The sequence below is a fragment of the Malaclemys terrapin genome, chromosome 6 (genome assembly GCF_027887155.1).
Source record: "Malaclemys terrapin pileata isolate rMalTer1 chromosome 6, rMalTer1.hap1, whole genome shotgun sequence".
NCBI classification, from domain to species: domain Eukaryota; kingdom Metazoa; phylum Chordata; order Testudines; family Emydidae; genus Malaclemys; species Malaclemys terrapin.
Window position 1 is genome coordinate 77,164,941 of NC_071510.1, and position 14,823 is coordinate 77,179,763.

The 14,823-nt window shown below is 39.2% G+C and overlaps 1 protein-coding gene across 1 annotated transcript in view; it reads right to left on the minus strand.

The window, feature by feature from the left end:
- Positions 1 to 1,868: 1,868 nt before the first annotated feature.
- Positions 1,869 to 14,823, minus strand: part of ADGRV1 (adhesion G protein-coupled receptor V1) — a 439,035-nt gene continuing 426,080 nt past the window's right edge. The window contains exons 90-92 of the mRNA XM_054032481.1: positions 11,509 to 11,700; positions 10,132 to 10,309; positions 1,869 to 2,596 (exon numbers count right to left, since the gene is read on the minus strand). Of these exons, the coding sequence (XP_053888456.1) occupies positions 2,478 to 2,596; positions 10,132 to 10,309; positions 11,509 to 11,700 (489 nt within the window). The 3' untranslated portion in view covers positions 1,869 to 2,477. The remainder of the gene's footprint in view (positions 2,597 to 10,131; positions 10,310 to 11,508; positions 11,701 to 14,823) is intronic.

Consider the following 14,823-nt stretch of genomic DNA (forward strand, 5'->3'; position numbering starts at 1 on the left):
AATTTAGGAGCATGTGTTCAAGTCTCATTGACTTCAATAGCTCTTAATCAGGTGCTTAAGTTCTGTCCTAAATAAAGAGGCTTTCCTGAATTGGGGCCCAAATCCTAGAGGTTCAAATTCTCCATCTGCAGTATTGCCATTGACTTCAACAGTACCAGGATTTGGCCCTCAGTCAGTATTTGCTTTGCTGTGTGGAGAGCACAAGAGCAGTGGACAAAGGAACTGGTATCCAGAGAACTTAGGACATTGTTCAAGAAAATGCATGTTTAAATTTAGGCATGAGCTTAAATTCTATTAACTTCAGCTGAAGGGTTCACATTTGCTAGGCTGTATATTCACACTAAGGGCTTGTCTTCACTACCCGCCTGGATCGGTGGGTAGAAATCGATCTCTCAGGGATCAAATTATCGCGTCTCATTGGGACGCGACAATCGATCCCCGAATCGACGCGCATACTTCACCATAGCAGGTAGGAGTAAGCACCATCGATGGGGGAGCCGCGGCGGTCGATTTGCCGCCATCCTCACAGCGGGGTAAGTCGGCTCGGATACGTCGAATTCAGCTACACTATTCGCGTATATTTATATATAGCCTCTTCAGCTATTCGCGTAGCTGAATTTGCGTATCTTAAATCGATCCCGCCCCTGCCCCCCAGTGTAGACCTAGCCTAAGAGTAATTGGCTGCAGCAAAACAGGGAAACACACCTACTCCCTGCCCACGTACTACCAGATATGTGTGTCATTGATAAAGGACAGTATTTATATTTATTTAGTTATGAAAATCATAGAATAGATTCCTTTATTTCTGATCAATTGCAGAACCATAGTCAAGGTACACTTACTCTGGCCCTGTAATTACCTCTCTTCCACTCTGCTCACAGTCTCAGCCAGGGCTATTTCTCACATCTGAAAATTTGACTAAAAGTATGTATTTTTTCACTCTCACACTTCTCCAAGAATGATTGAGGTGATGGTACTCATACTTACCAAAATAATTTTCTTCTTGGAGGAGACCAAACATGCAAAAGTTCAGAAAGCAGAAGTTCAGAAAGTTTTAAGTGTATGCAAATATGGGATTATCATGGAAGCTGGACAACAATACCTGTTAACAACAGGATATACCAGACAAGCATTATAACAGCCAATTTATTTTTTTTATTTAGGAACAAACGATAAAGGTTACACTTTAGTAAAAGATCTCAGACAACTCTCTTAAAGACAGTTTGACTGGCAAGGTCTTTGATGTCACTCAGTTACATAAAATGCAATTATAAAATGCTCTATTTCAAATTAAAGTTCCCATAAGTGTTCTCATATTAAAGGTTTCTTTTAAAAAAAAGAGCGCTTGATGCTCAGAGCTTTCCCAATTTAAAGCCTTCAGGCAAGTCCCTACTATGTGAAAGCCTTGTTTAGAATTTACACTACTTCCACAATACACCATTTTAACAAAAAATGTTCTGTGGCGAACTACTTCAGCCTCCCTCTTTAATGTTTTTTTCAGCTTCTCTGTGCAGTAACACACAATTAATGATTCTTATAAGATTGTTCAGCTTCCCCTTCTGAATTCTCAGTTGCTTCCAGTGTGTCTTGTTCAGAGGAAAACACCAGCCGTCCCCCACTCCCCCGGCCACTTTTTTGTGTGCAGGTTTGTAATTCTAGATTACTTATGTGACCCTCTTGTAATGCAATTCTTAACCCTTAAACCAGCTAGAATATAGCCCTCTATACAGAGATGATTAGACAACTCCACTCATTGAAATCCCTCCTACAGATTTTCTGCTGGTGTATGAGAAGTAATTTAGTTTAAAAAAAAAAAAAAACTCCAACAACAGTGTAAGAGAACCATCAAGATATGTATACACCTACTGAGTGATCTTATAACTGTCCTCTATCTCTCCTTCCCTTCTATTTGTTTCTGACCCTCACATGTTGTCATGTCAGAATTTAAAGATCTTTGGAGCAAGCATTGTGTCTTTATTTGCTTCTGTGAATTCATAGTTGTTGGCTCTCAAACAACAAAGAACATGTTACAGGGAGGGACTGTGTTAATAAAATCCTCTCCTGCTCAACTATAATTGACCACCTCAACTTCCAGTTCCAGAAATATTATTTTTCACTTGGACAATGCTCAGACACAAATAATGACAGACGAGTTTATATCAAATGAACTCTATTGGGTTTATTAAATGGTCTTACACATACAGGTTAATTAAAAAAAATCTACACTTCATGGAATATGTGCATCCACTTAGAGGATACAAATCTGGGCCAACTTCCATTGAATCTGTTGATGGTCAGTCACTGTAAAAATGTACAGGTTATTTTCTGATATACAAAAAGAAAACCTACCATTCTTTGTTAATCATCCAGTACAGCTCACAGCACTCTACCACACAGCTGCATGTAGTGTTTTAGTGCAAAAGGAAATACAAATATAAAAATATGGAGATTTGAATTAAAAAAAAAACCCAATGGTGTTAGAGGTGAGTGTCTGCTATGGGTATTCTTCTAAGTTCTACAATCTGTGAGTTAGCCATGCTGCCTCCATCCTGGCTGCCATGGTAGGAATCATTATCACTGATATTGAGGCCTGCACCTGAAACACAAAGCCAAGAAAGCAATAATGAGAACTGAAGACTGAAACAGCAAGGATGAGATCATATCCTGTTAAACAGGGAAACCTGCCCTACTTCTCTATTCTTATTACAGCAGCTCTTCTCCTCCCCCACAAAAGTACAGCAGATTTTCTGATATGGTCTATAGCTTTGCACCCACAGACTGTAGGCTCATTTAACTGAGGACATATCTCTGCACCTACACTTGTTCATGCCTTTGCCTGCAACTTAGATCATTACAAACATTGAATCTATCTCCCCTTGTAAGTATTCTCACACTTCTTATCAAACTGTCTGTACTGGGCTATCTTGATTATCACGTCAAAAGTTTTTTTTCCTCTTACTTAATTGGCCTCTCAGAGTTGGTAAGACAACTCCCACCTGTTTATGCTCTCTGTATGTGTGTATATATATATCCTTAATATTTATTCCACTCTATATGCATCCGAAGAAGTGGGCTGTAGTCCACGAAAGCTTATGCTCTAATAAATTTGTTAGTCTCTAAGGTGCCACAAGTACTCCTGTTCTTTTTTTAAATGTCTCAGTACCTGATTTGATGGTGTGAACAGGTACTCAGATGTCTACCTGGCAGTCTGTTGTTTCCCTGACATCACATGCATAAATGGAAGCCTTGTTAAGGTTGCGCTCAAAATTTGACCCACAGGAGTTTCTTCTTAGGTGATTCATTTCTAGTGGTGGAATCTACCATATGATGCTAAAATGATAATTTCAGTTGTTTCAATAGGGTTCTACTTTCAACATGAGCAAAAGGGCAGGTTAAATATCCCTCCTTAACCCTCCCTGCTTAAATCTACAACTGGCATGGCTAATGCATTGTGCCTTTCTTCTAGTGCAAGATTACACTGTAGTAAACAAAGCATAAAAATGAACAGCTCTTATTTGGGCTTTTCGGGACTTGAGATTCAGATTTATTCAGAACTGCACATCAATGAAATTAAGTGTGGTAACTCCAAAACAGAATAACACCAGACATTACTTTCCAGTGAAATCAGTTACAAATAGCCAAGAGCTAAGGAAAATTATAGACTGGGCAAAATCCGGGGACTCCAGTGATTGCAAAGGAGTTACACCAGGAATGAAATTTGGCTCACTAGGTTCTGAAAATGTGCTCATGAAAGCCATAATTTCATTTTTTTCAGGCTAAAATACTTTAAGAAATATAAATCAGTTGTAAAGTTGACTTCTTGCTCTTCTCTCTCTAGCTGGCATCCTAGGCTTTAGAATGTTTAGGAATGGAAAGGTTGTGAGTCAATAGTTTTCCTTTTAAGTTTCAGAATGTGCCTCATATCTTTTTAGGTCACCAGATGCTCTCTCCTCTAGTAAGTTTCACCATGCACTTCCAAATAGGAAACTGGAGGGCAGGGGGAAATGGGGCACTGAATATAGGAAATGTGAAAGATCAGCTATAAGAGATCTGTGGCTGTGAGCTGGAGAAGGACTCAGAAGGAAGCAAAGTGACAGGTTAACTTCTGCAAGAAGGTATAACACTCTGGGTGTGTGATTCCTGAATGAATTCAGGTGAGAGATCACTATCAAGAGATCACTGATGGGGGCAAGATATACCATAATGCTAGCTGTGGAGGAGTTTAGACTCTGAATTAGCGAAATTCTTAAATTGAGGAGTAGGTCTATTGAAGCCAGTGTGCCTACTCTTACACTTAAAGTTAGACTTGCTTAATTACCTTAGTGATGAAACTGTTTTGAATTGGAAAAAGCACAACTATTTTTTTTCTTCTCTTAGACGGGGACTGTTTAGAAAGGAGACATACAACTTAACGAGTAATATAGAGAAGCTAGATCAGACACTCATTTTGGCCCTCTTGTTATGCAAGAACAAGATGGCATTCAATGAACTTGAAAGGCAACACATGTAAAATAAATGAAAATTATTTTTTTGCACAAAACAATTAGCCTGTGGAATTTATTGCCACAAGATATCTTTAAGACAAAGAGGTGAATGGCTTTCAAAAAGGATTAGACACTTAAATGGTTAATGAGGATTATTTTACAATATACATAAACCCTCATGCTTCAGGGCATTAGGTAACCACTAACTGATGGTGTTAGAAAGAAATTTCTCTTGCAGGCATATTATTCCAGCATTGTCCACTGTGGGGGTTTCTTGAAGCATCTGGCACTGGTCACTATCAGAGACAAGATACTGGACTACATTGACTAACCTGATATTGCAATACTTACATTCCTAAATGGAACATGGCTATGCAGCATCCTTTTAGGAAGGAGACAATAGTACCGTTGTGTTTAAAGTAGGTTAATTCCCTTTATAACAATCACTGTTCTGACAAAATGTTTAGGAATTGATCCTTTTTAGGAATTAGAGTTTCAATGCAACCAGGATACCAAACTACCAAACAGTTGGTCTACAGATTAGTAAGGCTAGGAGTGTTTACAAGACAAGGTTTGCAGAGTTCATTGAGCCAGCTTGTTCTCAGTTTAGGGCACATCTTGCTTCAGAAGAAGATGCAATAATTTCAGAGTGAGCATGTTTATCTTGCAAAACCAGCGAGGCCCCTTCAGTGACATCTACTGGTCAAAAGATTTATTCAGTGAATCCCAACACTCAACATACTTTAATAACTGTTCCATATGAAGGGCCCAAGTTTGATCTTACTTAGCTGCCTGCACACGTATCAAGCTTTCACTATAATGTTGATACAAAATGTTGGGTGTATTTTCAACTTGTTATTTTTATCTGTTGTACACATTTTCTAGGGGAATTTTTATCATATTATATACACATAGACTATATTCTGTATCCATCACACTTTTATAGTCAATGTGTGATATTAGACATTAAATATAAAAATCAGATGGTAGATATACACTTTACATCTTGTTTTATGGGATTGGCTGGCTATAGAGATTGGTAGAGTAATATGTCACTAATCGATATCCATACCTCTAGTGACAAATTTTAGGATTCAATGGAAATGAGTTCTTGGTCCTAGTGGAACCATGTCCCCCATCCACTATTTCAACTAGCACCTCTGTTGGCAGTGACAGAGGAGAAGCCAATTGAATGGGCAGGGAGATCACCTTCTCCCCCTTTTCTCACCTTTTGACTTGTTCCTTTCGACTGGATATGAGGTGCATTGGTGAGGCAAGGTGGGGGAGCTAACATTGCCATTGTCTGTACCATAGCTGTGGATAAAAAGGACTTTTCCCTACAAGGAGTTTATCCAGCACCTTTCAGAAATGCTAAACAACTGAACATTTCAGCCAATATTTTCAAAAGTGACTTCTAGTTTTGGGTTCCCAATCTGAGACATTGAGTCTCAAATTGAGCAAGCAAAATGACAGCAGCTAAAATTAGCAGACTCTTTTGAAAATGTTGACCTGGTCTATACTATACTCAACAAATTATCATGGGAAGCTTACATGCCATTATGTGTTGTATTTTAATAATAGATTTACTTTTCAAATTATTTTTGATTTTTGAGGTTTTTTTTTTAAATTATTAATGCAGAAGGGCCAAATTCAGGCTGGCAGTGAACAAAACTGCACTAAACATTGTAAATATGGATCATAAACCTCCCTACCGTGGTTCTGTCATCACTTGATAATCTCAGGTGTAGTGTGGTAGTGCTTATGAGCCAAAAGTATGGTCTGCTCTGACTTCTGAATGACCCCTATAAACAGCCCTGCTCCCCAAACAGCTTATTCATACCACAGGCAAGAGAAGGAGGAAGGAAGAAAACTGTGCATGAGGCCTGTTTTAGAGGCTTTTATGTTTTGAACCTTCATTGGGCCCAGAGGGAGTGACTTCAGTAGAATGTCTCCAAAAAGGAGGGATGGGAAAGTTTGTGATTGGTGGGAATACGGTTGGAACTGAAAGGTCAGTAAGGCTAGCATGCAGTTCCGGCATTAAAATTTATGCCTAAGGAGCAATGCTTAGGAGTAATTCCTAAGCTTGAGGCCAACATCCACTGATTTTTCCCTTCATCCTGTCCCTTTTTGACTACACTCCACCCTTACATAACATGTGGAGATCCAGCGGCTTACTGCTTTCTAGACAGGAGGACTGAAGTGTAGCTGTGCTTAAATGAGAGTCACTTTAAAATAGTTTTATTTCTTAATTACTCTAACCCCATGTATTAGAGTGAATCAGTCTGACAGAGGAGGGGCTCATTAAGCTGTCAAGATGAGCTTGAGCACTAAAAAAGGAATCAGAGGCAAAATGTGATCTAGCCCAAAATGAATGGGTATTATTAGATAATTAATGTAATTAGCAATAACTAATTATGGAATAATTATCCTTATTCAGTGGAAGCAGAGTCCTTTGATTTATTATGAGAGCCATAAAAGAAATGAAATAAAATAAACCATTTAAGCCAACCTAATTACTAGCAGGAAACAAACAAGGTTTTAGCATCAATCAACAGGCAGTACATTTTTTCATATTATTTTTCCTGGAGTAATCTTTCCTTAATCCCTTGCACAGAGCTGAAGCTCATGGAGTTATGCAAACTACATGATACTGTACCAAAATTTTCTGCTTCCCTGGCACAATGCTGCATTGGAGCCAGCTTAACTGGCCACTGGAGAATTCCCCGATAGTGGAATCCTTGGGTGACTTAGACTCACCATAGTGGCTCCTGTAATACAGGAGGCCTGGCTAATGGAAGGTGGATATAGCTGGGTTTTTTTATGTTCAGCAATTCCTGGCTGACAAACAACCCCTGAGCTCATTGGCAGCAAGCATAAATTAGAGAAACCCTCAGGTTGCCCTGAATTACTCTGGTATGAAGTACAGAGGTGTCAAAGACATCTTTGCACATTCTCATCTTGAGCAGTCGCTCAGGATCTGAGCCATTATTTCTAGCATGACTAGGGCTACCTGTAGAATTTTCTGGATTGACAATCTTGGGGAATGAAGTCTTCTACTTATCCTTAGACCAGGTAAAACAAAGGCAGCAGGAGTGCAAGCTTCCCCACCCCACTAAAATGCCTCAACCTTTTTCTAAAGGGGCTACCAGAATAGCACAGGGTAATATGAACACCATGTTCATGCAATCTTAGGTCATTCTCTTGAGTCTGCAGAAAGGTTGTCAGATAGAATTTAATAGGAACCAAATAGAAATGCTTTTCTTAATAACCTCAAATGTGCCATTTCTTAAGTCTCATTTGAAAATGTATCTTCTCCTTTGTCTGCATCTTTTAATTGCTCTCTCGTTGTTTATCCCCGTAATTGTATTATTTAACTCTGCCAAGGATTTTGGATTAAGTGTGATGGCCCACAGTCACAAAGTCTGGCTCCTCATTCAAACTCTTCTCTTCGGGGTTTTCCTTGGGTACATTAGACAGGTGGGGCCAGTTCAGATCTTGATTTGAATCTGGATCGGATTTATCTAGCTACTTTTATGATCTCCATTACTGGAGTTTTCTTAAAGCCTGGAACTGTTCAGAACCAAGGTCTTGGCTCAAACTCCCCTCTCATATAAAATAAAGTAGTGTTGAACTAAGGCAAACTATTCTTACTGCTGGTTAATAAACCACCATCACATTAAATCCCTGCTGGTCTCAAATTGGAACTGATGTTTTAAGACGCACTCCTGAACACTCTTTACTATTGAACATTGTGATTACTGCTGTGAATGGCCCCACTGACATCAATGCAGCTGCACAAAACAATAAGCACTATTATTGGTGGTAAGCATGTGCAACATCTAACCCATAATGATGAAAGACTCCATTATTATCAGGGATTGTAGTTTTCCGTGATAAAAAAAACAAAGTTCTCTGATTAAAAAAAAAAAAACATAAAATCCACAATTTTCCACAATTAAAATGAAATGCTTAACTTTAGTTTCCCTAGCCACAATATGTATAAGTATCAGTTGAACACGATGTTTTGTTGATATACAGTAGAACCCCATTTATTTGAGCCTCCGTTATCCAGCTCTCACTATTAACTGAACCACCAGCTGCCCGGAGTGGACAGTGACTGGGGCTTGGGCAGTCAACCCCAGGCGGCTGGGTAATGGAGGCTCAGATAAACATGGTTCTATTGTAGTTTTTACAATTTTGTGAAAAAATAAAAAAGATTCTCTGTAAAAATGCAAATTCCATGTTTTTCCATGGCAAATGGATTTCTAGGATCCTTGTTTATTACCAATCTTCTGTTTCATTCCGTTTCCCGTAAGATTATTTTAAAAGCATATAGAAGAAAAAAATAAAAGAAAAAAATAAAGGCCACACATTTTTTAAATGAATGCCTGAAGCCAGCGGGAGCTGCCAAGTGCTCAGAATTTTTGAAAATCAGGCAATTTATTTAGATGCCCAATTACAGATTTAGGAATCTAATTTCAGGCACCCAATTTTGAAAATCTTGGTCAAAAACTTTACTAAATGCAACAATAGTTAGCAGTAGACTGGGTGACAAAATAAAAATGTGCTGCAAAATGTCCAGTAGAAATTAACATGTTCAGGAAATGAACAGCAGAGTGGACAATGTAAAAAAATACCATTGAAAAATGCAAAGTTAGTGACAACTTATAAAAAAATAATTTGGTTGATTTGTGCCTAACCCCTAGAATCATCTTAGAATTCCCTTTTTCATAAAAAAAAATTGGTTTGCTACAGTTTTATAAAACAAAAACAAGTTAAGTGGCACCAGCAGACTGTATACCTTTGTGTATTTATTGTAACATTGGCTGTTTATTTGGAAGCTGTATTGAATTAAATGTGGAGGACTTTCTCAAGCACAGAGAGGAACATGAACACTTTTAAATGGTTAGCGTTTCACATACACAGGACTAAAGTAAAGGGTCCCCATTGTTGGGGTACACTTTTTAATTAAATCAGAAACGTGCAACTATTCAAGGGCAGTTCAGATTTAATGTACATATACTTTGAATATACTGCACCTAATATATTCCATATATTAGGAATTTAAATGAGAGAATACTATTTAAGCTTAACTTTTGAGGGATCAATCCAATCTACATTGACATTAATGAGAATCATTCCATAGAGTTTAATTGGAGTTGGATTGAGTCATAAGGCAGTATGAATATACTTAATAAAACAGATGAAACCATGAAGGGAGAGGGTCCCAGAGCCCCGCAAACCCAAGTCCATTGACTCCCTGCTGTGGGGTTTGTTTGTTTATTTATTTGGTTTTACTTTCCTATGTAGACTTACCCTAAAAGTACTTGGAGAAAAATGTTAAAAACTTTCAACCTTTCCTGGCTTCTGTTGGTTTGCATCACAAGCTTAATGTTATTCAAATGATGCTTTTGTAGGCCTATTTCCCTTTGTTATTTCAAATAATAAGGTCATTATTCTTAGTTCATAGAATAACAGTTCACACCAAAACAAAAATGTTGTTCTAGATTTGCACTGGCAATCAAGAATGTTTTAGCAGCAATTGGATCTTCCCTTTTAGTGGCTCCCTGGGAAACTGTTATGTTAGGACAAAGCATAGCACACAGGCTTCTAGAAACAAACAAACAAACAAAAAACTGCTACTCACCAGTTTTTAAAGCAAATATTAAGTCATCAAACTCCTGTGATTCCTCGTCAGCCACCAATGAGCCGTTACTAAATCCTCCAGAAGCGTTGAAGGCATTCCCATTTTGCGGGCTTTGCTTAAAAGCAGCACTGGCCTGACTAGCTGGCCTCAAGGATGCCCTCTCCCAGTCTGCTGGCACCTTAAATGAGTTAAAAAGTCTCAAAGCTGCAGTTATCATCAAAGCTATAGTACATGAATAGTTCTGTCTGTCTACATTCTTAATCAACCCCTCATCACCACAGTATCTGAATGGTTTGAACTCATGACTATGCAGGATCAGGGAAATTGTAAAGGGCTCTTTTGCGCCTCTTCCAGGGGAAAGTCTAGCTCAGAGTTTTTCTTTTTAAAATGACTAATTGATTACAAGTAATTTAGCTTTGTGTTCATTATGGATGGACTAGTTGGTTTAAAAAAGTAATCCAACGTTTCCCTATATCTGAACGGTCTCCTAAGATATAAAGAAGTTCCAGTTGAAGTACTCTAAAAATTCCATTCAAAATCTCTGTTTGTTCTTTCTTTGAATGTCAACATCGTTGCCATTCCCCGTCTCCTGAGACCCTCCAATACAGTCTGTCTTTCCTCTCCATACCATCGAAGATCCTCTATCTTTCCACTTCACACAGCCTTCATTGGCGCTCCACTCTTCCTCCCTCCCATCCCATGACAATCTTATTTATTTGTTTAAGTAATTCATCTTCACAATATTATGTGCCTTTGAAAATGCTGGGGCAGAGCTTAGTAGTACATCCCATCAGCCACCTAATTCAAAACTAGTGCTGGCCAGAAAACAGAATTTCTGTCCCAGAAAAAAAATTGAGTTGAATTGTTTTTGTTTTACATAACAACATGTAACAAATCCAATAGTGACATCCATAAAGATGAGAGGTGAAAACCTGGCCCTACTGAAGTCAACAGGAGTTTTGCCATGGACTTCAATGGGGCCAGGATTCACCCCAGAATTACAGTAACCTGGAAAGTATTTTATGTTGACTGTGACCTACTTTTCAAATACGCAATCCATGGCTTTATAACAAAGCTAACAAGCAATGTAAAAAAACAACAACAGGGAAGGTTGATCTATAGATCTGATGTTACCAGAGAGCTGTAATTCACAGGAGCACTACCATGCTTGAGAATAGCAACTTTTATTGTACAAGCTAATGTCATTATATATAATTATATAATTGAGACGAAGCATAAAAACAAAAATAATCCCACCCCGGCAATTCCCAGGTGGTCATTTCACATCTATGTATATCACTGTTTCCCCATTCAGCTATACAACTGGCCTCTTTACAGTAAGTATAATAATGATTATGAGGTATAGAATACAGGTACCTCTTCCATAGCACTGATCAGGTTCTGAGTAGACTTGCTGATCTCTCCTCCTGCTGGGGGCATCCCACTGCCATGTGTGAAAAAGGCAGAGCCTGGGCTTGTATGTCCATTCATATCTATGGTGTAACTTGCTTTCACGGGGCAACAAAGCTGGTTGTGTAGGATAAAATACACCACAAAAACATAAAGGCCCTAGGGAAAAATAAAGCAGCAGTGAAATGAAGCAATCCTAGATTGGGAACACAGAGTCATGACAAGATTCTACATGCCGTAGCAAATGCCTCCTATTACTCCAACAGCCAATGGTTCATATGATTGGGATATGATGCACTGAATCACAAGAGCAGGTGTCGTCGTAAAACACAGGTTTAGAAGTTAACAGTAAGTGTAATCTTATGTCCTGAGGCCTCCAGTAATGGGTCATTAAAAATGATTATCGGTTTAACCCACCCAGTTGTAAAGCCAAGATCACAGCAAAAAACAAGTATCAGGGGGTAGCTGAGTTAGTCTGTATCTACAAAAACAACAAGGAGTCTGGTGGCACCTTAAAGACTAACAGATTTATTTGGGCATGAGCTTTCGTGGGTAAAAACCTCACTTCTTCGGATGCTTATGCCCAAATAAATCTGTTAGTCTTTAAGGTGCCACCAGACTCCTTGTTGTTTTAGCAAAAAACAAGTTTCACAACCATCACAACTGTGAGAAATCAGGTTTAGGGACTGCTTTACAATAGAAATTGGTAACTGCTCACTGCTTATTTTATTCTGCCAGACACTATTTTTTGTTCTCTTATTGACCTGCTGGCTCCTTACATTCCTGCCCTAATATCAATCTCATGCAAACTGCATTGCTGCCATCATTGATATCAAGCTGCAGTTTTAAAAGAAATTCTCCAGTGGGTTTCATTTACGATTTTTACAAGAGCCCTTCTGTATGTCTCGGTGGCTCTTCTTTAAAACTTGCTAATTTTGACCTTTAAGTTGAGCCAACAAAAAGTGTTAAAACTGTGTCTTTTGTCTGCACAGAAATCATATCATTTAACTTTTGGGAATGAAATCTGACTCTCTCTTTCTGGTCTGATTGTTAAATTATATGAATACTGGGGGTGCAGGAGGGAACAACTTGTTAAATAAAGAAAAGATCTGCAGAAAGGAGAATTTAGGAAGGCTTCCTGGTATTGAATTTGCATTGTTTTAATGGCTCCTTCTGTCCTCAGGACTTATGAAAAAACTAAATAGGACAAGTCATTTGAAATGTACCCTGGAGGCATGATACTTGTAATTGAGATTATAAATAGTAAATGAGCTTTCATTTAGCCTCTTATTCTCAGGAATTTCTAACGTTTGCAACTTAAATATGAAATGAGACTAGGATCACCCAGTTTCTGCATGTATGCACACCCACATGACAGACTGATTGAAACCACACTTTATCAGAGTCACAGATTCATAGATTTGAAGGCCAGAAGAGATCCTTATGATTGTCAGGGCCATATTAAAGACTTTTGGAGCTCTATGCACTATGGAAATTTGGGGGTGGGGGTGGGGAAGGGGAGAGGCGCCACCTACCTTAGACTAGACAGAGAGGGTCCAAGCCTGTGGGGTTGCTGCCCTCCCCATAAGAATGGGGTAGGGGGACTCTATGCCCTGTATGCAGCCAGGGGCCTGCTCCCAGTCCCACCTATTCCTGAACTCAGGCTCTGTTGCCGGTAGTAATAGTATCCCCAGCCCTGCTTCTGCCTCTGGGCTCTTGTCTTGACTTGGGCCTGGAAGGGTCTGAGTCCAGCTGGGGTGGGCAAGTTGCTTCCTGCACTATTGATGGTGGTTGCAAAACCTAGTGGCATTATGACCCTGTGAGCCAGGTGACAACACCACTCCCTCACTCTAAAGTTTTGCATTGTTTTGTTTTGGGGTGCAGTTATGTAACAAAAACAAAAAATCTACATTTGTAAATTGCACTTTGACGATTAAGAGATTGCACTGTTTTTCTTTTATCATTTTTACAGTGCAAATATTTGTAATAAAAATAATACTATAAAGTGAGCAGTGTACACTTTGTATTCTGTGTAGCAATTGAAATCAATATATTTGAAAATACCGAAAAACATCCAAAAATACTTAATAAATTTCAATTGGTATACTACTGTTTAACAATGCAACTAAAACTGCGATTAATCGCGATTAATTTTATCATGATTAATTTTTTTAGTTAATCATGTGGGTTAACTGCGATTAATCAACAGCCTTAGTATAAAGCCTAAAAAGGTATGTTGAAGCAATTCTAAGAAGAACTGATGATAGTAAAATCATTGCACTCCAGAGTTCAGACAGTCTCTAGAAATTCAATCTCTAAGAACCCATTCATAAAAGTCACACATATATTTTATGTACTGTTTGCATTTTTCAAAAAGAATCTGCATATTGAAAATGACTCACGTGAAAACTGCGCACTTCCTTCCCATCGAATTGAAAGGATATAGGATTTTGCTGTGGAGGGCCAAATTCTGCCAGGCCCTGCCATGTGTCCTGCCAGTGAACACTCTGCCAGAAAAACCTGATATGATGCAGAGTGCCACTGAGGATCAGCAGTCAACTAGCGCTGCTGCAAAAGCAGACAGAGCTGGCCAATGCGGGGGCATGATTAGGTAACTAAAGCTGCATCCTATACAGAAATGTCAAGGGAAGACAGGTGGTGGCACTAGCCTGGGTAAATCATCTCAAATGAATTTGCTTGAAACATACTAGAGCAGGCAGGTGCAGAAAGGTGCCCTTTGCACTTCCTTCCCTCTTCCCTGTGCCAGCAAGAGTGAATCTGCCTTGAAACATTCTAAGCTTTCCCTGTGCACCTCAAAGGGAGTGTGCTCTTCCAACAAGAAAGGAAAGGTCAATTCAGAACAACTGCTATCCCTCAAGTAACTGGATGAATTAACTGGGGATCAGGGAGGCACAGGGAATCCCTGGTCACATCCCTGTTCTCCCATGCATGCTCCCATGCCAGCGTGGGATATGAGTTCTTGGAGTGGTTCCATACCACCAGAAGATTACCAATTTAGACTGGAATCTGCCAGTGATGAGAGATCAAGCTCAATTACCAAACCCAAGAATCTGGAACAGAGGTTGTCTCCCTGGGCAGTGCTGGTATATGGGAGGAAGGGTATCTTTAGAGGATTTAAGGCAGGAATACAGGCTGCAAACAGAAGGCAGTATGGTTGTTTTGTGCACAGAGCACTGCACTGCACAGCCCAATTCCAAAGGAGAGCAGTGACATAATTATGGGACTGTGGAACCCCAGAAGAGATTAAAGCCGCCCTCACCG